This window comes from Chlorocebus sabaeus, chromosome 2 (assembly GCF_047675955.1).
Source record: "Chlorocebus sabaeus isolate Y175 chromosome 2, mChlSab1.0.hap1, whole genome shotgun sequence".
Taxonomy (NCBI): Eukaryota; Metazoa; Chordata; class Mammalia; order Primates; family Cercopithecidae; genus Chlorocebus; species Chlorocebus sabaeus.
The window spans coordinates 41,540,406-41,563,257 of record NC_132905.1 but is presented as its reverse complement, the minus strand read 5'-3'; the positions used below and the strand labels follow the sequence as shown (position 1 = coordinate 41,563,257).

Here is a 22,852-nt window from a genome sequence, read left to right as displayed (position 1 = left end):
AAATAAATGAGTTTAATACAAATGTAAGAAGCTGGAAAAGGACCAAAAGGCCAGGCATGGTGGTTCATACCTGTAATTCCAGCATTATGGGAGCCTAAAGTGGGAAGATCACGTGGGGCAAGGAGTTCAGGACCAGCTTGGGCAACAGAGTGAGACCCTGTCTCTACAAAAAGCACAAAAATTAGCCAAGCGTGGTGGTGCTTGCTTGTAGTCCCAGCTACTTGGGAGGTTGAGGCAGGAAAGGATCATTAGAGCCCATAAGTTCGAGGCTGCAGTGAGTTGTGATCACACCATTGCATTCCAGCCTAGGTGACAGAGCAGGACCAAAAAAAAAAAAAAAAAAAGAAAAAATAAGAAAGAAAGGGAAAACAATAAAATAGCTCAAAGAAGTTACCAAGAAAATAAGTAAACATAAAAATGCAGGTTAACAAACTACAAAACAAAGAAGAGAAGTGAATTAGTGATCAAGGAAAGCTAGTTATTTGATGAAAATGAAAATAGAAAAATATTTGGCAAGAATAGTCATAAAATAACATAAGAAACAAAAATGGCTGGGCATGGTGGCTTACACCTGTAATTCTAGCACTTTGGGAGGCCAAGGCAGGAGGATCACTTGGAACAGCCTGGGCAACATAGCAAGCCCCATCTCTTAAAAAAAGAGAAAAAGAAAAAGAAAACCAAAAGTAAGACATAAACACAGGTGTGGAGGTGAGTATGTAATTGTAAAGAAATACAATATAATCTTTGGTAAGAATAAAATTAGGAGAAAGGTATGTGCTTCTCTAGGAAGGACATGCCTGTTATTAAAAAATGTTTAAAGAATAAGGAAAACCTTTGATTCATTAAACTGCAAGTCACTTCTCGGTAGTTTTAAACAGCATTTACTTTTTTGTGTCGGTATTGTTTATTTGGAATTTTCCTCTATAGTTTGTTTAAATATCAGTAAAGATCTGAATGGCACTGTGTTTTCACTTCATCATTTGTACATAGGATGTTCACTCATTGTTAAGAAAGCATTTTGTTTAGGAGAGAGTGTCTGTGTACTGTGGTGTACAATGGTAGATGTAATTATCACTGAAGGTCACCGAAATGTGAAAATCCCTGGTAATGTCTTGACAGCTGCGTGAAAATAAAGACAACTCAAATGGGAACAGTCAGGGCCTACTTAGAAAGTGCTTGCTAAAGCAAGAGAGTCAGCCACTTTTGACAAAGTGGGAAAGCTTTGTAGTGAACAAAAGGGAAGGCGTCAGATGTGCTGTTGACTGCAGGCTATTGACATGGGACACTGGAAGTGTCTAATAAGCATTGAGGCATCTCATATGACTGGTTATGGGGGTACATTTGGCTTTCTTTGCTTGGTTCTGAGTTCGAAGCTAGGGCACAAATTAGAGAAGCTGCATCACTGCCATGTCCTGACTGGTGTGGGTTGGTTACTACAACAGTTTCTGGTTTGCCTTTCTGAGCTGGTTGCTGCAGAGGGTGTGGGTCAGACCCTGCTCAGATTCCCACTGACAAATGCAGGCTTGGGAGTGAATGGAGAGGAAGCCATTTAATCGTGGGGCCAATGAGTCTCTGCCTTAATCATGGGATTTGACATTCAGTGTTCTATACACTGATTGACTGATTTCTTTCTTTACTGAAGTCAGATTTATATAATATAAAACTAACCATTGTAAAGAGAACGACTCAGTGGCAGTTGGTAGATTCACAATGTTGCTCAATTATCACTTCCATCTAGTTCCAAACAATTCCATGTCAAAATACGGCTCTGTACCTACCTGTTAAGCAGCTCCTTCTTATTTCTCCCTCCTCCTAGCCCCGGACAACTACCAGTGTTCTTTTCATCCGTCTGTATTTACTTACTCTGAATGTTTTAAATGGAATCATACAATATGTGACCTTTTGTGTCTGTCTCTTTTCCCTAAGCATAATGCCTTCAAGGTTCATCCACGTTGTAACAGATGTTATGATTACTTTCTTGTAATTTTCTTTTTCTTTCTATTTTCTTTTCTTTCTTTCTTTCTTTCTTTCTTTCTTTCTTTCTTTCTTTCTTTTTTTTTTTTTTTTTTTTTTTTGACACAGGATCTCACTGTGTTACTCAAGCTGGAGTGCAGTGGTGCAATCTTGGCTCACTGCAGCCTTGACCTCCCAGGCTCAAGAAATCCTCCCACCTCAACCTCAACCTCCTGAGTAACTGGGACTACAGGTACATACCACTACACTTGACTAATTTTTTTTGTTGTTTTGTAGGGACAAGGTTTCACGATGTTGCCTAGGCTGGTCTCGAACTCCTGAGCCCAAGTGATCCTCCTACCTTGAGCTCCCAAAGTGCTGGGATTACAAGCACAATAAGCCACTGTGGCTGACCACTCTCTTGTAATTTCCTTTCAACCTTTAAGTGTATTTTTCTCATGGGAGTATGGGAAGAACAGTATGGTGATCTGGGCACTCTTTTTATTTGGAAACATCTGGAATTATCCAAAGACATGAAAGGTAAGGCACTGGTTCCAAGCTTTCTAGGTACAGACTGGAAACTAGTCAAAGCGTTAAGGCATACGGGACTTAATGACCCTACTATTAATGCTTTTGCTTTTGGAGCCATTCCCAATCCTGCATACATTTGTTAGTGACAAGTCTGGTGGGTTGCCCAGGATATGTCTATTTTGAGAGATTCTGCAGTGGGCCTGGGACAGAGAGGGAAGCACTGAGCCTTGGGAGGGTGAACCAGAGGGTGCAGTCTGCTCTCCTGTCCTTTCAGGGAACTTTCAAGTTCTATCTGTTGCATCCCTCCCATTTAGAATCTAATGTTCCAGAATTCATATTTATTTAAGTACTTACCATTTGAGTTCTCATGTAGTATGGCAGTTTTATGTCTCCTGTAAAGCATTCAAAAATTTAAAGACCACTAAATCAAACTTTAAAACTTCTGTGTATCACCGGATATGGTGGCTCACGCCTGTAATCACTTGAGGTAGATCACCTGAGGTCAGGAGTTCAAGACCAGCCTGGCCAACATAGTGAAACCCTGTCTCTACTAAAAATACAAAAAATTAGCTGGATGTGGTGGCACATGCCTGTAATCCCAGCTACTCAGAAGGCTGAGGCAGGAGAAATGCTTGAACCTGGGAGGCAGAGGTTGCAGTGAGCCAAGATTGCACCACTGTACTCCAGTCTGGGCAACAGAGTGAGGTTGTCTCAAAAAATAATAAATAAATAAATAAAACCACTGTGTATCAAAGAATATAATTTATAAAGTGAAAAGGCAACATACAGTATAGGAGAAAATATTTACAAATCGTATCTCTGATAAGGGGTTTATGTGCAGAATGTATAAAGAATACCAAAATGGCGGTGTTCAGGTATGAGGCTGGGGCTAAGCTGAGGGATTCAGGTGTGGTGCGGGTGGGAACTGAGGAAGCGCCCAAGGATGTCAAGATGACAGCATCTATGCATGGTCAACCTAGTCCTTCTCTAGAAGATGCAAAACTCAGAAGACCAGTGATCATATAAATCATAGAAAAAAATTTTGAGTACCTTAGAAAAGAAATGACACCAAATATATATCAAACGGCATCATTTGGGACAACAACTGGTTTCTCTGGAATATTCTCAAACTTCCTGTTCAGACGCTGCTTCAAGATAATATAAGCAAGGAAAACTGTGTTTTCAGAAGCTCACTGATTGGCATAGTTTGTGGTGGTTTCTACCCCAGTTATTTGGTGTTTACTAAAAATGGACATCTGGCAACCAAGTATCATACCGTTCCACTGCCACCAAAAGGAAGGGTTTTACTCCATTGGATGATGCTTTGTCAAACGCAAATGAAATTAATGGCGATTCCTCTAGTCTTTCAGATCATGTTTGGAATATTAAATGGTCTACACCATTATGCAGTATTTGAACGGACACTTGGGAAAACTATACATGAAGAGTAACCAAAAAAATGAATGGTTGCTAACTTAGCAGAATGAAGTTTTTATAAAAAGGACTCAGGCATTGCTGAAAGAGGTAAAAGTAACTGTGAACAGATAATTTGTTTCTGTGCCTTTTGCCTGGTATATAGCAAATACTCAAAAAATATTCAATAATTCAATCAATAAATATAAGTTTCATCTTACATATAAGATATAGGTTTTATCTCCTGATAGTGTGTCCATTTTGCTTGGTACATAACAGATAATAAATATTCAGTATCAATAAATGTAATAATAATTTAAAAAAAGAATTACAACTCAACAACAAATAACATTAAAAATAGCAAAGGACTTGAATAGACATTTCATCAAAGATGATATACAAATGGCCCAGAAGCATATGTAAAGATGCTCACCATCACTGATCATTAAAGACATGCAAGCCAAAATTCTGTTGGGATACCACCTCATACCTATTAGGATAGCTACTATAAGAAAAACAGAAAATAACAAGTGTTGGTGAGGACGTGAACATATTATAACCCCGTGCACCTTTTTGGGGATTGTAAATGGTGCCACTGCTTTGGAAAGCAACATGGAAATTCCTCAAATAATTAAAACTGCCATATGATCCAACAATCCCACTTCTGGGTGTATACCCAAAATAATTGAAAGCGGGGTATTGAAGGGATGTTTACACACCCATGTTATAGCAGCACTATTCAGAACAGCTAAGAGAGAGAAGCAACCCAAATGTCTATCAACAGATGAATGGATAAGCAAAATGTGACTTTTCCCTCAGTATCTATAGGGGATTAATTCCAGGATACTCTGCAGATACCAAAATCCACAAATGCTCCAGTCCCTTATATAGTGTGGCATAGTATTTGCATATAATCTAGGCACATTTTCCCATATACTATAACAGCAGTCCCTAACTGTTTGGCACCAGGGACCGGTTTTGTGGAAGACAATTTTTCCACAGACAGGGTCAGGGGGATGGTTTTCAGATGAAACTGTTCCACCTTAGATCATCAGGAATTAGTCTGATTCTCATAAGGAGTGTGCAGCCTAGATCCCTTGCATGTGCAGTTCAGAATAGGGTTCATGTTCCTATGAGAATCTAATGCCACTGCTGATGTGACAGTGGCATTACCGCTCAGGCGGTAATACTTGCTGGCTTCTTTGTTCATCTCCTGCTCTGCGGCCCAGTTCCTAGCAGGTTAAGAACTGGTACCCATCCACGGCCTGGGGCTTGGAACCACTGCATTGAATCCTAGGTTACTTATAATACCTAGATTCCTAGGTTACTTATAATACCTAGTACAGTGCCTACATATAACTTTATTGGTGTGGATTTGACTTAGTATTTGACTCAGGGAAAATTCAAGTTTTGCTTTTTGGAACTTTGTGAAATTTAACGTATTTTTGAATATTTTAAATCTGAGTTTGGTTAAATCCACAGACACAGAACCCATGGATATGGAAGGCCCATAATATATACACAATGGAATATTATACAGACTTAAAAAGGAAGGTAATCCTGTCTCATGCTCCAACATGGATGAATCTTGAGTGCTAAGTGAAAGAAGCCAGTCACAAAATGACTGTGTGATTTCACTTACATGAGTAATCTAAAGTAGAAAAATTCATAGAAACAGAAAATGGAATGGTATTTACTAGGGTGTGGAGGGAAGGGGAAAAATGGAGAGTTGTTTAATGGCTATAGAGATTCCATTTTGCATGATGCAAAAGTTCTGGGGATCTGTTCCACAACATTGTGAATATATTTAATTGTACTAAAATATATGCTTAAAAATGACCAAGTTGGTAAATTTTGTTGTGTGTTTTAATATAATTTTTTTTTTTGAAACAGGGTCTCACTCTGTTGCCCAGGCTGGAGGACAGTGGCACCATCTTGGCTGACTGCAACCTCAGCCTCTTGGGCTCAGGCGACCCTCCCACTTCAGCCTCCCAAGTAGCTGGGACTACAGGCATGCACTACCACACCCAGCTAATTTTTATATTTTTTTGTAGAGATGAGGTTTTGCTATGTTGCCCAGGCTGGTCTTGAATTCTTAGGCTCAAGCAATCCTCCTGCCTCAGCTGGGATTACAGGCATGAGCTACTGCATCCAGCCTGCAATTTTTAAAACATCAAAATAAATGTAAAGGCTACATCTTAGATTTTTTTTTAACTAATTAAAAATAGTAAAATTTTCTCTTATAGCACAGTGGTCATGCCTGTGATCCTAACACTTTCGGAGGCTGAAGTGGGAGGATCACTTGAGCCCAGGAGTTTGAGACCAGCTTGGGCAACATAAGGAGACCCTCGTCTCTACAAAAAAATGCAAAAATTAGCCAGGCATGGTGGCATGTGCCTGTAGTCTCAGCTACTCAGGAGGCTGAGGAGGGAGGATCACCTGAGTTTAGGAGGTCAAGGCTGCAGTGAGCCATGATTGCACCACTGCACTCCAGCCTGGGTGACAGAGCAAGTCCCTGTCTCAAAAAAATAAAATAGTTTAAAAAGCGTAAGCCAGGCCGGGCGTGGTGGCTCAAGCCTGTAATCCCAGCACTTTGGGAGGCCGAGACGGGTGGATCACGAGGTCAGGAGATCGAGACCATCCTGGCTAACACGGTGAAACCCCATCTCTACTAAAAACTACAAAATCTAGCCGGGTGAGGTGGCGGGCGCCTGTAATCCCAGCTACTCGGGAGGCTGAGGCAGGAGAATAGCATGTACCCGGGAGGCAGAGCTTGCAGTGAGCTGAGATCTGGCCACTGCACTCCAGCCTGGGTGACAGAGCAAGACTCTGTCTCAAAAAAAAAAAAAAAAAAAAAAGTGTAAGCCAAATTGTGAGTGAATGAGAGAGAGAGAAGTGGGGGTGGGGTGGGAGGTGTGTGTGTGTGTCTAGATAAATATTTGATCAGTTTGTGGAGGCAAATGAATTTCATCATCAGGGCAGATTTATTGGAGAAAGTTTTGCCATGGTGAGGGTATTTCCTTGGGATAGGAATGAAGTAGGAAATACTAATTTGTGACTCTGGTTATTTAAATTATTCAATGACTATCTGCTTAGATGTCTTTGCATAGATAATGCAAATTAGATTGGGAATTGCCAGAATTTGGTGCCTGAACTATATAATTTTTAAACTTTTTAGATGAGAACATAATTTCTATTTCCAGCTCTATTCAGACACTGAAGACTTAGGTTGGCCAATTCAAGGTCACCTCTTTTTTTTTTTTTTTTTTTTTTTGAGACGGAGTCTTACTCTGTCACCCCGCTCTGTCACCCAGGCTGGAGTGCAGAGTGCAGTGGCACAATCTTGGCTCACTGCAAGCTCCGCCTCCTGGGTTCACACCATTCTCCTGGCTCAGCCTCCCAAGTAGCTGGGACTACAGGCGCCCGTCACCACACCTGGATAATTTTTTGTATTTTTAGTAGAGACGGGGTTTCACCATATTAGCCAGGATGGTCTCGATCTCCTGACCTTGTGATCCGCCCACCTCGGTGTCCCAAAGTGCTGGGATTACAGGCGTGAGCTACTGCACCTGGCCACCTCTTTTTTTTGTATTTGTATTTTGCAACTTTGTTGAATTTATTTATTAGTTCTAACAGTTTTTTTTGTGTGGAATCTTCTACATATAACATCATAATTACAAACAGAGATGATTTTTCTTCCTTTCAAAATTGGATACCTTTTCTTTTTCTTGCCTAATTGCTCTGGCTAGAAATTCCAGTACTATGTTGAATAGAAGTGATAAAAGTGAACATTCCTGCCTTGTTCCTCCTCTTAGAGGAAACACTTTCGACTTTCACCATTAAGAATGATGTGAGCTGTGGGTTTTTATAGATGGCCTTTATTATGTTTCCTTTACAGAAACTACCTTCCCATAACATAGTTTCCTTTTATTCCTAGTTTGTTGAATTTTTTTAATCATAAAGAGGTGTTGAATTTTGTCAAATGATTTTCTTGCATCAATGGAGATGTTTATGTGGTTTTCTCCCTTCAATTTGTTAATGTAGTATATTGCCTTGATTGATTTTTGTATACTCAATTATCCTTGCATTCCAGGAATAAGTCCCACTTGGTCATGGAGTATAATCCTTTTAAATTAAATTAATTAACTTATTTATTTGAGACAGGGTCTTGCTTTGTCAAACAGGCTGGAGTGCAGTGGCACCATCTTGGCTCACTGCAACCTCCATCTTCCAAGTTCAAGCGATTCTCATACCTCAGCCTCCCAAGTAGCTAGAACTATAGGCGTGCACCACCATGCCCAGCTAATTTTTGTATTTTTAGTAGAGATAGGGTTTCACCATGTTGACCAGGCTGGTCTTGAACTCCTGAGCTCAAGTGATTCGCCCGCACTGGCCTCCCAAAGTGCTGGGATTACAGGCGTGAGCCACTGCGCCTGGCCTAATCCTTTTTTAAAAATAACATTTTATTGAGGTATAATTTATATACTTTGAAATTTAACCATGGAAAGTATTCAGTTTGATGAGTTTTAGTTCATACAGTTGTGCAGTGATCATCATAATTTAGTTTAGAGCACTTCCTTCACTCCCAAAAGTTCACTTTGTAGTCATTCTTCATCTGACCTTCCCACCCCTAGGCAACAACTAATATACTTTCTATTTTTAAGATTTGCCTTTCTGGAAATTTAATAAGTAAACTCATACAATTTGAGGTATTTTATGTCTGGTTTCTTTGTTTAGCATAATAGTTTCCTTTAAAAGTTTTATTGATACATAATAACGATACATATTTATGAAGTACATGTGATATTTGAATGTATACATACAATACAAAATGATTAAATCAGAGTACTTAGTCTATCCATCACCTCAAACGTTTACTGTTTTTGTGTTGGGAACATTTCAAATCTTCTTTTTTAGCTATTATGACATATACAATATATTGGTGTTAACTATAGCCAACCTACTGTGCTATCAAACACTAGAACATATTCCTTCCATTTAACTCTTATGTTCCTACGCATTAACCAGTGACTTTTCATTCCCCTAGGCCTGCCCTGTTCCCAACCTCTGGTAACCATCATTTTACTTTCTACCTCCATGAGATCAACTTTCTTGTCTCCCACATATGAGTAAGAATATGTGATGCTTGTGTTTCTGTCCCTAGCTTATTTCACTTAACATAATGACCTTCAGTTCCATCCATTTTGGTGTAGAATAACAGGATTTAATTATGTTTTTATGGCTGAATAATATTCCACTGTGTATATATAGGATATTTTATTCATTCATCCACTGATGGATACTTAGGTTGATTCCAGGTTTTGGCTGTTGTGAACAGTGCTACTACAATAAACATTAGGGCACATGTATTCCTTTGGTATACTGATTTCTTTTTTTTTTTCTTGAGAAGGAGTCTTGCTCTATCACTCAGACTGGAGTGCAGTGGCACGATCTTGGCTCACTGCAACCTCAGCCTCCCAGGTTCAAATGATTTTCCTGCCTCAGCCTCCCAAGTAGCTGGGATTACAGGTGTGCGTCACTACATCTGGCTAAGTTTTGTATTTTTAGTAGAGACAGGGTTTCACCATGTTGGCCAGGCTGGTCTCGAACTCTTGACCTCAAGTGTTCCACCAGCCTCAGCCTCCCAAAGTGCTGGGATTATAGGCATGAGCCACCACACCCCGCCTGATTTCCTTTCCTTTGGATAGATACCAAGTTGTAGGATTACTTCATTGTATGGCAGTTCGATTTGTAGTTTTAAAAAGAACCTCCGTATCATTTTCCATAATTGCTGTACTAATTTACATTGCCAGCAGCAGTGTATAAGAACTGCCTTTTCTCCACATCTTGCCTTTTTTTTTTTTTTTTTGTCACTTTATTGAATTTGTTTATTCTAAGTTTTTTGGTGAAGTCTTTAGAATGTTCTATATTTAAGATCATCTTGTCTGTAAAGAGGGATAATTTGCCTTTCTGTTTTCCAATTTGGATGCCTATTTCTTTATCTTGCCTGATTCTAAGACTTCCACTACTATGTTAATAAGAGAGGTGAAAGTAGGCATTTGATTCATGTTTCAGTTCTTAGAGGAAAGACTTTCAGCTTTCCCCTGTTCATTATGATGTTAGCTGTGGGTTTGTAATATGTGGCCTATATTATGTTGAGGTATGTTTTTTCTGTGCCTAATTTGTTGACAGTTTTTATCAGGATGGGATGTTAACTTATATCAAATGCTTTTCCTGCATCTATTGAGAGGATCATAGTTTTTGTCTTTCAATCTGTTGATGTGATATATCACATTTATTGATTTGCATATGTTCAACCTCTTTTGCATCCCTGAGGTAGAGCCCATTGATCACGGTATCTTTTTGATGTGTTGCTAAGTTCAGTTTGCTAGTACTCTTGAAGATTTTTACTGTATGTTCATAAGGGACTTTTTGGCTGTTGTTTCCTTGGTATCAGAGTAATGCTGGTCTCATAGATTAAGTTTGAAATAATTCCTGCCTCTTCATGTTTTTGGAATAATTTGAGAATTAATGTTAGTTGTTCTTTTGAAGTTGAATGTAGCAGCAATGCCATCTGGTCCTAGATTTTTCACTCTTGGGAGACTTTTTATTATGGATTCAATCTCGTTACTTATTAGTCTGTTCAGGTTTTGTATTCCTTTTTTTTTGAAGATTGAAAAATTGCTTATTTATTTAATAAAACTTCTGAATTAAATAGGGAAATGGCAATAACTGGTATATACATTAATTCAAAATATTTTCACTGAGCACTAAATAGAATAGTTTCCAATCTTTTCACTAAAAACCCCTTTTAAAGAATGCCTAAAACTGGCCAGGCGCGATGGCTCAGGCCTGTAATCCCAACACTTTGGGAGGCTGAGATGAGCAGATCACGAGGTCAGGAGTTTGAGACCAGCCTGGCCAACACAGTGAAACCCCATCTCTACTAAAAAATAAAAAAAAAAATTAAAAAAAAATTAGCTGGGCATGGTGGCAGGCACCTGTAATCCCAGATACTCAGGAGGTTGAGGCAGAATTGCTTGAACCTGGGAGGCTGAGGTTGCAATGAGCCGAGATGGCATCATTGCACTCCAGCCCTGGCAACCGTGTGAGACTCTGTCTCAAAAAAAAAAAAAAAAAAAAAAAAAAAAAAAGAAGGGCCGAGTGCGGTGGCTCATGCCTGTAATCCTAGCACTTTGGGAGGCCAAGTTGGCTGGATCACAAGGTCAGGATTTCAAGATCAGCCTAGCTAAGATGTTGAAACCCCATCTCTACTAAAAATACAAAAAATTAGCCGGGCGTGGTGGCACGTGCCTGTAATCCCAGCTACTCTGGAGGCTGAGGCAGAGAATTGCTTAAACCTGGAGGGGCGGAGGTTGCAATGAGCCAAGATCGCGCCACTGCACTCCAGCCTGGGCAACAGAGTGAGACTCTGTCTCAAAAAAAAAAAAAAAAAAGAAAAGAAAGAAAAAGAAAAAAAAAAGAATGCCTAAAACTCAGTTTATTTCGGTCTTTAATCAAGAAATCTAAAGCTGCTAATCAGAGTTTTTGAATCACCATTAGATGACTAGGCTAACAACCTTGAGGTAATATAGTGTGGGTTTTAAAAGCTTTGTTTAAACTATACATTCTAACAGAGGGGATTCATTGGTCTCAGGCAATTAATCACAGGTTCAATGCCAGATACTGTATATACACAGACAAAACAGAGTAATAGGTATCATTTATAAGGATAAATAACATATGGTCCTGGTATATTCAAAGGGAATAATGTCTAATATTTATGAGTGTACAATTAGTGATGGGCAGGGAGACAGATACAAATGACTAACCCACAAGGGAGAACCTAACAAGGACAATAGAAGAGATAAAAGTCCTGTGCCCTAGGGATGCAGCAGAAAAGGTGCTGGGAGACTTTAGGGACCAGGTGGCATCTAGGTCAGATCAAGATATGAATGGATGTCAGTGTGTGTGGGAGGGACCTTCAAGGCTGGAGAAAACAAAGCGAGCCAAAACACTGAGCCACAGGAGTACTCCCTGCTCAGATGACAGTGAAGCATTTGTTCTCAGTAAAAAGATGTAATCTAATAAAAGACTGCATAAAACACTGGAAAACCTCACGCAATGAGAGCTGGAAACAATGCTTGTATTTCTTAACAGCAATTCAACAGAGTATCTGAGGTGGCCTGTGGAAGGAACAAGAGAGCAAAATATCTTCCCAAAGGCAGAGGCGCCGCATGCTCTTGGTGGAGGTTAAGTAGCCAAGGATCACACCCGCAAGCCCACCTCCACCCTGAGACCCCAGTCCCTTGGAGTCAAATCCACAGCAAAAATCTTCCCTAATGGAAAATCTCTCTCTTTCCAAAATGTAAAATAAAAACAATATAAGCAAACAAAACTGAAAACAAAAAAAGATAATCAGAGCAAGCTTTAGCCTCTCATACTTCACGTATGCCCCGACTGCCATGTTACTGAGAACAGGGTCTGCTCCATTACTTAAATGGATTCCTTATTGCAGAACATGACAAAATTTAGCATATCACTGATCCTACTATGTCCCTCCCTATATATAAAAAAAGTAAACAAACACTACACAAAATATAACCTTACCCTGAATAAAAGTCAGCATCAACCTAAGGATCCTACTGTAATGTGACTACCCTAACCCAGGAAACAATCCTATTCTGACCTATTCACACAAAAAATCCCTATTCTAAGAGCTTTGGAAGCATTACAAACATTGTTGCATTAGATTCCTCTTCTGAAGTATTCTGAAGTCTTGAAACACAGCAAATTTACATATTTTTCTATACTACCACTGAAGGGTAATTATCATAAAAGGCCTACAACCAAAATCCTAATCCCCTGATTCTCAGGCTATTGCATTTTTTTCCCCCTCAGATCAAATAATAGGAAATACACACAAAAAAATGAAAAGCCATACAAACATAAAAACACAGAATCTATAAGTGTCACCACACTAACAGTCTTAACTATGCTAAAGAGAAAAAGAATTTGGTTTACTCAAGCTCTGGGCATTTCATAAAGTACTTAAGACATTAACAGCTTATAAAAATAGTGAAAAAAATTTAGGTGGGAGCATAAAACTAACTCGTTCATTCAAAATCCCAAGTTCACAAGAAGGGATTTGTGGCAAACTGTCTGCACAGGGCGGCCTCAGACACTAGCCCAATCTTGGGCTAATGGCCTTGACCTTTGTGCTCAGGTCAGCTTCTGGGGTGCAGGGATGTTGGCAGATGCCTGCTTGAGGTATGCGGAGGAGCCCTGAGGGCTGCTGGCTGGTGTTCTGTGCTGCACATTTGATGCCCTTCGGCCCCTGTTGCCAATGCCTCAGCTTTGTCAAGTGCTTCTGGACAGTGTGTGTTTCTGTTGTAATTCATTCCTTAGTTCTGAGACATCCTCTTTGGTAACTTGCTCTGGTGTCTGGACAAATAATTGCAATCGTTTTCTGTAGGAAAACATTCTGCCTGTGTTGCAATATCCAGAAACTCCTAGATATACTGATCAACACCAGTTTAAATGTTTTCCTGATCATTGCCATTGACAGTCCTGACTCACCAGAGAAGCTAAGCAAGCTTTGAAAGATGACTCCAACTCATTCACCTGGTACTGTTAGTAGGTCTCAGAGTATCTGGTGCTGCCTGAAGAAGTGAAGCCTGGCCCTGGAGCTCCAATGTGGATGGTGGGATCCCTGGTAGCTGCTAAGAGAACATACCACCTAGTGGAGCCACCATGTCTAGAATAGCCTGTATTTCTTTATGATTCAATCTTGTTATATAAAATGCATCTAGGAATTTATTCATTTCCTCTAGGTTTTCCACTTTGTTAGTGTGTAGTTGCTCATAAGAGTCTCTAATGATCCTTTGCATTTTTGTGGAATCAGTTGTAATGTTTTCTTTTTCATTTCTATTTATTTGAGCTTCCTCTTTGTATTGTTGGTTAGTCTGGCTACTGGTTTATTGATTTTCTTTATTTAAAAAAACAAAACAAAACAAAACAAAAAAAACACATAACTTTCCCTGTGATTGTTTCCTTGTAGATTTTGTCTCTATTTTGTTTTATTCTGCTCTGATCTTTATGATGTCTTCCTTTTACTAATTTGGGGTTTGGTTTTTCTTTCCTTGAGGTGTCTCATTAGGTTATTTGAAGTCTTTCTGCTTTTTGACTCTAGTTATTGTTACAAATTTCCCTCATGGCAATGCTTTTGTTGTATCCCATAGGTTTTGAGATGTGTGTTTCCAACATTTTTTACTTGAAGAAATGTTTTTATTTCCTTCTTAATTTCTTCATTGACCATCATTCAGGAATATGTTAATTTCCATGTATTTGTAGTTTCTAAAGTTCCTCTTGTTATTGATATGTAGTTTTATTCCACTGTTGTCTGAGAAGATACTAGATGTGATTTAAATTTTTTTTTTTTTTTTGAGATGGAGTCTCGCTCTATCGCCCACACTGGAGTGCAGTGGCGGATCTTGGCTCACTGCAAGCTCCACCTCGTGGGTTCACGCCGTTCTCCTGCCTCAGCCTCCTGAGTAGCTGGGACTACAGGTGCCCGCCACCACGCCCAGCTAATTTTTTGTATTTTTACTAGAGACGGGGTTTCACCATATTAGCCAGGACAGTCTTGAACTCCTGACCTTGTGATCTGCCCGCCTCAGCGTCCCAAAGTTCTGGGATTACAGGCCTCAATTTTTAAAAATTTGTTGAGGCCAGGCTTGGTGACTCACGCCTGTAATCCCAGTGTTTTGGGAATCTGAAGCTCCTTAAGTGGGAGGATTGTTTGAGGCCCAGAGTTTGAGACAAGACTGGGCAACATAGTGAGACACTGTCTCTACAAAACATTGAAAACTAACTAGGCATTGTGGTGTGCACCTGTAGTCCTTATTACTTGGGAGGCTGAAGAGGGGATCATTTGAGCTCAAGAGTTCAAGGCTGCAGTGAGCTATGATAACAGCACTTCACTCCTGCCTGGATGACAGAGCGAGACCCTGTCTTAAAAAAAAAAAAAGTTGAGACTTGTTTTGTGGCCTAATGTATTAGGTTTACCCTGGAGAATGTTCCATGTGCTGATGAGAAGAATGTGTGTTCTACAGCTGTTAGATAAAAGATTCTGAATATCTGTTAGGTCCATTTGGTCTAAAGTGCAGTTTAAATCCAAAGTTTGTTGATTTTTCTGTTTAGATGATCCAATGCTGACGGTGGAGTGAAGTTCTCAATAGTTATTGTCTTGGAATCTTTATTTTTTATAGTATTTGCTTTATGTAGCTGAGTGCTCTGTTGTTGGATACATATATATTTAGAGTTGTTATCTACTCTTACACTCCGATAGCATTTTTGCTATGAAGTGAATCTCCTGGGTTGGATGTTATATTACTTGGTATTTCATGTCTTTGGATCAGGCATGAGTAATAGTGCTGGCTGAGCCTTACAGGACTAGAAAGACAAATCCATGTTTGGAATAAATCCAGGTATTTATCCCTGTGAGGTTGAATCACGGTTTTTTAGAGGCTGGCAGGTGGCTGATGTAGTCAGTTTGTCCCCAGGTAAATAATTTATTTTCTTGAGGAATACTGTCATATTAGGGACTCAACTTTCTGCTGATACATGCTGGGTAGTTCTTGGCAATTTTTTTTTTTTTTTTTTTTTTTTTTTTTTTTGAGATGGAGTCTCGCTGTCACCCAGGCTGGAGTGCAGTGGCGCGATCTTGGCTCACTGCAAGCTCCGCCTCCCGGGTTCACACCATTCTCCTGCCTCAGCTTCCCGAGTAGCTGGGACTACAGGCACCCGCCACCACACCTGGCTAATTTTTTGTATTTTTAGTAGAGACTAGGTTTCACCGTGTTAGCCAGGATGGTCTCGATCTCCTGACCTCGTGATCCACTTGCCTCGGCCTCCCAAAGTGCTGGGCTTACAAGTGTAATCCCAAATATAATTATGTATTTATATAATTATATTATATATATGTGTGTGTGTGTGTGTGCATATGTATTTGTCGAGCTTTCCTGTTCATTATATTGTGCATTGCCCATTTAATCAGCACAATCAGTGAAATGACAGTTTCTACTTTGTTGCTCCTATTAGGATGTGTTTTTTTTAGAATGTTAGTAATGTTGCAGAAACTAATTCAACCTTTTTGTTTTTGTTTTTGTTTAGACAAGGTCTCACTCTGTTGCCCAGACTTGAGTGCAGTGGTGTGGTCACAGCTCACTGCAGCCTCAACTTCCCCGCCTCAGGTGATCCTCCCATCTGAACCTCCCAAGTAGTTTGGACTACAGGCATGTGCTGCCACACCTGGCTAGTTTTCTGTAGAGATGGGATTTTGCCACTTTGGCCAGGCTGGTCTTGAACTCCTGCACTTAAGCGATCCACTCAACTTGGCATCAGAAAGTGTTGGGATTATAGGCATGAACTGCTGTGTCTACTCTCTAATTCAACTGTTTTACTTCACTTCTCCATATGCACATTCTACCAGTGCACTAACTTCATGTTGAGTAAGAAACAGGGAAGTAGTAGCTATGAATTGCCTTATGTTTCCAATCCCATCTGTGTGATCATTTTCCTGCTCAAAAGGAACTTGAGCAGGAAATGCGTTGACCAGGTTCCTTGGCTGTTTATGCTAAGATGTTGTCTTCTGAATTCAAATCAAATTCTGGGTCCAAATGGACAGTGGTCTCTTGAGGCTGTCAGTGTCCCTGATTACTCAGATGTAAATGTGCTTAATATGGAAGAGAAGCACAGAATTCTGGTGAACCCACAATGTGCAGTGAAACTCAAAATGAGTATGAGGAAAGTTATGGAAGTTGAAGGGCAAGCATCACAAATACCATTTACAAAAGGATAGGCATATTGCATGTATCTTCCCTGTGCTGGACAGGCGTTGTGTACAGCTATGTAGGGCACATGTGCATTAAGCTGGCCTTAATTGTGAAGGTTCTGTGGTAATGAATGGTGGAAATGCTATTCATAAGGAAGGATGAGCCATTTCTACACACTCAGATGGTCTGTGGCTGGGAGCATGGCAGAGGCAATCTTGGGCATCCATGGAGATGTTCCTGTATCATTTTTCAGGATCCCAGATTTTCTTCACAAAGGGTCTGACCTCTACAAAATAGACATGCATTGACTAAGCATTCCAACATCTGTAGAGCTCTGCCACTGTAACTACAAGGCCTTCAGCCCACATATTTGGGCAATGATTCTGCCTTCTATCCAAGAAGATAAAGGTCTTGTAAGCACTCTCCAAGGAGTCCTGGTTTACTTAACCATTCACTGTTTGCTAATGGCTGAATGACGTCTTCAATTTCTCAAGGTCCTTCTGCAGGTGGTAATGCAGATCAGCGATAATCAGTCTACTCCGCTCTTTGTAGGCACTTTCCCTACATTTTCCAAGGCCTGCATCATCACACATGCCATAGCATTCTCTATCATTGAAGCATTTTCTCAGGAAATCACCTGTGAAATATTTTGCAGCTAACCACCTACCTGTGCCCCACTAGTCAACCTGCTTTACTCCTGCCAGGCAGGTGAGTGGTCCCCAGATGCCTATTTTACCACCTGTTTTGTCAGACTGTTCTTGGTATCAGTGTGTTGGAGGGAGTTCTCTGCAAAGACCAAGATGGGACTGCATGTACAGAGATTTTATTTCAAGATATGATTGTGAGAGAATGATGAGGGGAGCAGTTACTTAGTCTATTTGAGCTGTTATAACAAAATACCACTGGCTAGGAAATGTATAAAGAGGACTTTATTTTCCCAGAGTTCTGGAGGCTGTGAAGTTCAACATCAAAATATCAGTAGGTTCAATTGTCTGTTGAGGGCTCATGTCTGTTTCTAAGATGCCTTCATGCTGCATCATTTGGAAGGGAGGAGCATTGTGTCCTCACAGAGCAGAAAATAGAAGGGCCACAGGACAAACTCCCTCTATCAAGCCTTTTCATAAGGGCACCTGATCCCATTCACAAAAACTCTATCTTCATGACTTGACTTAATCACTTCCCAAAGGTCCCACCTCCTAATACTGTCACACTGTTTCAACAGTAAACAGTTTATGTAGCGTTTCAACATGAATTAAGGAGGGGACAAAACATTCAAACCAAGGAAGGCTGGGAGGGCAACCAGAGGGAAGGAAAGTGCAAGAAGAGGTTTGGTGGAGGTGTCCTAGGTTGCCTGCAGTCCAAGGAGGTTGGGGAGATTGTCAGTAACAGACCTCCCTTGGGATCCCTGCTCTGCAGTCACTGGCTAAGAGCAGTCCTTAGAAAGCACAGCCTGGCACAAATACAAGAACATGTGCTCAGTAAGAAAGAGACCATATTTCCCCAATAGCCCAGATAATGCCCTCCCCTCAACTGGCATCTCTGTTCCTTAAACATTGACCTCTTTTCTCCGAATCTCTTGGGGACACATGGGTTGAATTCAGGTTCTCTGTGGCCCTCTGGATTCTGTCTGCCTTTGTTATATCTTCACAAACAAGTTATGCAGCCTCAACTCAAGCTCGTAACAAAGCAAAGTTACTCTCCTGTGTGTGTCCTCTGATGGCTGGTGAGATATGGCTTCAAGATGAAGCCTCACCCACACTCCCTGTACAAAAACCCTTCTCACGTGTGTGTCTCTTTAAGTGCTTACTGTAGTATGACTTATTGCTAAACTTTCATCCACACTCTTGGCATTCATAAGGCCTCTCTCCTGTGTGTATTCTTTCATGTACAGTGAGGTCTGACTTACTGGTATAGCCTCGCTTACACTCCTGGCACACAAAAGGCTTCTCCTTTGAGTGTATCCGCCAGTGGTGTCTGGTGAGACTTCTCTTCCAGCTGAAGCCTTGCCCACACACATTACACACGAAGGGCTTCTCCCCTGAGTGTGTCCTCTGGTGTGTGAGGAGATTTCCCTTCCAGTTGAAGCCTCGCCCACACTCCTTGCATACAAAAGGCTGCTTGCCAGAATGTGCAAGCTGGTGTTTCACAAGGTTTGACTTCCAGATAAATCCTTGCCCACATTCACTACAGATGAAAGGCTTCTCCCCCGAGTGTGTCTTCTGGTGGAAGAGGAGAGTTGACTTTAGGATGAAGCCTCGCCCACAATCCTTGCAATTAAATGGCCTTTCCCCTGAGTGTGTCCACTGATGTCTAAGAAGATTTGCCTTCAAACTAAAACTTTTCTCACACTGCTTGCACACGAAGGGTTTCTCTCCTGAGTGTGTTCTCTGATGTATGGTGAGATTTGGCTTCAAGGTAAAGCCTCACCCACAATCCCTGCAGAAAAAACGTTTCTCTCCCAAGTGTGCCCTCAGGTGCTTGTTATACGAGGACTTATCCTGAAACCTTCGCCCACACTCCCGACATCCATAAGGCTTCTCCTCTGAGTGTGTCCTCTGGTGTAAAGTGAAGGTTGACTTTTGGATAAAGCCTCGTCCACAGTCCTTACACACAAAAGGCTTCTCCTCTGAGTGTGTGATCTGATGTTTCACGAGGGTTGACTTCTGAATAAACCCTTGCCCACATTCTCTACAAACGAAAGGTTTCTCCCCTGAGTGTGTTCTCTGGTGTCTGAGGAGACTTCCTTTCAGGCTAAAACTTTGCTCACACTGCCTGCACGTGAAGGGCTTCTCCCCTGAGTGTGTCCTCTAGTGTGTGATGAGGTGTGACTTATTGCTAAAGCCTCGGCCACACTCCTGGCATCTGTAAGGCTTCTCTCCTGAGTGTCTTCTCTTGTGCACAATGAAGTATGACATTAGTATAGCCTCGCCCACACTCCTTGCACACAAAAGGCTTCTCCCCTGAATGTGCCTTCAAGTGCTTGTTGTATGAGGACTTATCATTAAACCTTCGCCCACACTCCTGGCATTCATAAGGCTTCTCTCCTGTGTGTGTTCTCTCATGCACAGTGAGGTATGACTTACTGGTGTAGCCTCGTCCACACACCTTGCACAGAAAAGGCTTCTCTCCTGAGTGTGTCCTCTGGTGTCTGAGGAGATTTGCCTTGAGGCTGAAGCCTCGCCCACACTCACTGCATACATAGGACTTCTCTCCCGTGTGTGTCTTCTGGTGCAAGAGCAATGCTGATTCATTTCTAAAGCCCTGGTGACACTCCCTGCATGTAAAAAGTTTCTGCCTGGAATGTGCTTTTTTGTGTATGATTACTATCGTCTTCTGGCTGAAGTCTTGCCCACGCTCTGCACACCTGAATGCTCCCCATCTTGAATTTTCTATTCCTTTCAATACTTTGTCTATTTCTGTAGGATTTTCCCTCTGGCCTTGACTAGACTCTATTTCCACTACACTGTTCCTCCTCCTTGAGCTTACTGCATGTCTTAGGGGTGGGCTGGAAAATGCCATGGGCTTAGAGCTTTTTTCTTTCTCTTGGCCTTCAGCTGTGTCACTCTGGAAGCTTTGATCAGAAAATTGTAGTTGCTGTTGCCTCTGATGTGCAAGTCCAAGATTCTTGGGCCGCAGGACATGTTCTGCATATATTCCTGGAGAACAGACCAACGATGAGACTGAATCAGTAATGAAAAGTCTTCTATCAAAGAAAAACCTAGGACCCAATTGCTTTACTGCTTAATTCTAGTAAACTCATAAAGAACAACAAACATCAATTCTTGTCAAACTATTCCAAAAACCTGAAGCGGGGCGGGGAGGAATTCTTCCTAACTCATTCTACAAGACCAGCATTATCCTGATACCAAAAACAGACGAGAACACAACAAAAACAGAGAACTACAGGCCAATATCCCTGATGACGCTAAATGGAAAAATCCTCAACAAAATACTAGCAAACCCAATCCAGTAACACAGAAAAGATAATACACCATGACCAAATGAGATTTATCCCAGGTATGCAATCATGATTCAACATACACAAATCAATACTTGTGATACATCACATCAACAGAGTGAAGGACCAAAAGACATATGATCATCTCAACAGATACAGAAAAGGATTTGATATAATTCAAAATCCCATTATGATAAAAACTTTTGTTTCTTTGAGACAGGGTCTCACTCTGTTGCCCAGGCTGGAGTGCAGTGGCATGATCATGGTTCACTGCAGCCTCGACCTCCCAGGCTTACACGATCCTCTCACCTTAACTTCCCGAATAGCTGAACTCCAGGTGCCTGCCTGTAGTCAAGCCACAGGTGCCACTGCCTGGCTAATTTCTGTATTTTTTGTAGAGATGGGATTTCGCCATGTTGTCCAGGAAAAGTACTCCAAAACTTGTCGGATATATGATTATATGAGCTTTCCCACATCATCTGTATAATTTCTAATTTTTCTGATCACTCAGATAATGAGAGTTAAGTTTGCTGATTCTGTAAAGTTACAGGGTAACTTACAATGGTGTTATTTTGGCACTACCCACATACACCCCACCTTCTCATACCTGTACTGAACCAGCTTTGTCATTCTGCCAGTAACCTCACTTATGAGTTAAATAAAATCCTAACATGTACTCCCATTACATTAAACATTCACACTTTCAGAAGTCAGTGGTAGACAAGAAGCCTTTTATTTTAATTAACTGACAGACAAATCAGCAAGCAATTAATATGGGGGCGAGAGAAGGGAGTTGATAATGGACTGAACGTTAGCATCCCCCCCAAATTCATATGTTGATGCCTTAACCTCCAATGTGATGGTATTTGGAGGTGGAGTTGTTGGGAGATAAACAGGTTTAGTTGAGATCATGGGGTGAGCCCATGAGAGGACACAGCAAGAAGGTGGCAGCCTGCGAGCCAGGATGGGGACCCTCACAATGAAGCAAAGGTGCCAGCACCTTCATCTTGGAATTCCCAGATTCTAGAACTGTAAGAAATAAATGTCTGTTGTTTAAGCCTCCCAGTCTATGTATTTTGTCATTTCTATGATATTTGAGATGACTAAGAAAGGAGTCTCTTCCCACCTATGCAAACTGAGGGAGTGGCACCGATCATAAATCCAAAAGCAGAGACCTCATACCCATGAAAATTCAGACCGGCTCCAAATTTCTCAGTGGATGCCCCCACATTTTTTATGGGGTGGTGGGAAGCAAGGAATGGGAAAGAACTCCACAGTCTGTATGAACCTGCTTTTTTGGAAACAACAAGACAAAGTCAACAACAATAACCATAAAAAAAAATCAACCTGCTAATTTTCTGACAGAGAGTATACTGTGTAATTCCACTTACAAGAAGTTCTAAGATAGGTGAAACTAAGGCATATTGAACAAAATCCAAATAGTGATTTTCTCTGGTGGATGTGGGGGCAGGAAATGACTGGAAAAAGGCATAAGAGTACTTCTGGGGTGAAAGTAATTGTTATGTGTTGTCATAGGGGTCCAGATTACATAAAGTTATGCATATGTCAAAGCTCACTGAATGTTACACTTAAGATTTATGCATCTTACATGAGTCCTAAGAAGAACCACAAAGAAACATTATAATATTACTTATTGATATGCATGCTGAAGTGTTTATCAGTAAAGGATAATGATGTCTCCAATATTAAAGAGCATCAAAAGGAAGATGGACTTATGGATGGAGAGAGCAATGTACAGCTGGATAAGTAAGTGATAAAGAATATGGAGCACAGAGCTAAATGCTGACTGTAGGTGGGGGACTGACAGGTGTTCATTCTATAAGCCTTTCAACTTTTTAGTATCCACCAAAATATAATTGTTTAACATTTGCTTCACAAAAAAATGCTGGAAGAAAGAAAGTATTATAGGATGTAAACTCAAAATATACATGCCATGAAATAAGGAAAGTTAAATGACCATTACAGTCACCAAAAATATCTTAAGAACTAATATTAATATTAAATGAAATAGATAACAATATAGTAACTATTATTATGTTTTACAGATGAAATATGATGACCAGGATTTGCTTCAAAATAATCCAGGAATGGGAGATGAGGGTGAAAGTACAGAGGACACAAGATTCCCTGTAAGCCAATA

The 22,852-nt window shown here is 40.7% G+C and overlaps 1 protein-coding gene, 1 long non-coding RNA gene and 2 pseudogenes across 2 annotated transcripts; 2 read left to right on the top strand and 2 right to left on the bottom strand.

Annotated features, from left to right (window-relative positions):
- The first annotated feature begins 2,084 nt into the window (after positions 1–2,084).
- Positions 2,085–22,807, top strand: LOC119622839 (uncharacterized). Its single transcript, XR_005239375.2, has 2 exons — positions 2,085–2,493; positions 22,758–22,807. It is a non-coding gene; the product is annotated as an uncharacterized lncRNA (long non-coding RNA).
- LOC119623775 (complex I assembly factor TMEM126B, mitochondrial pseudogene) lies at positions 3,235–4,071 on the top strand (annotated as a pseudogene).
- On the bottom strand, positions 11,364–17,548 carry LOC140709390 (mediator of RNA polymerase II transcription subunit 28 pseudogene; annotated as a pseudogene).
- LOC119623791 (uncharacterized) lies at positions 17,648–20,252 on the bottom strand. Its single transcript, XM_037996436.2, is given in 2 exon segments — positions 17,648–19,646; positions 19,648–20,252. Coding segments are annotated over 2 exon segments (1,782 nt in total). The 3' UTR covers positions 17,648–18,469.
- Positions 22,808–22,852: the final 45 nt, after the last annotated feature.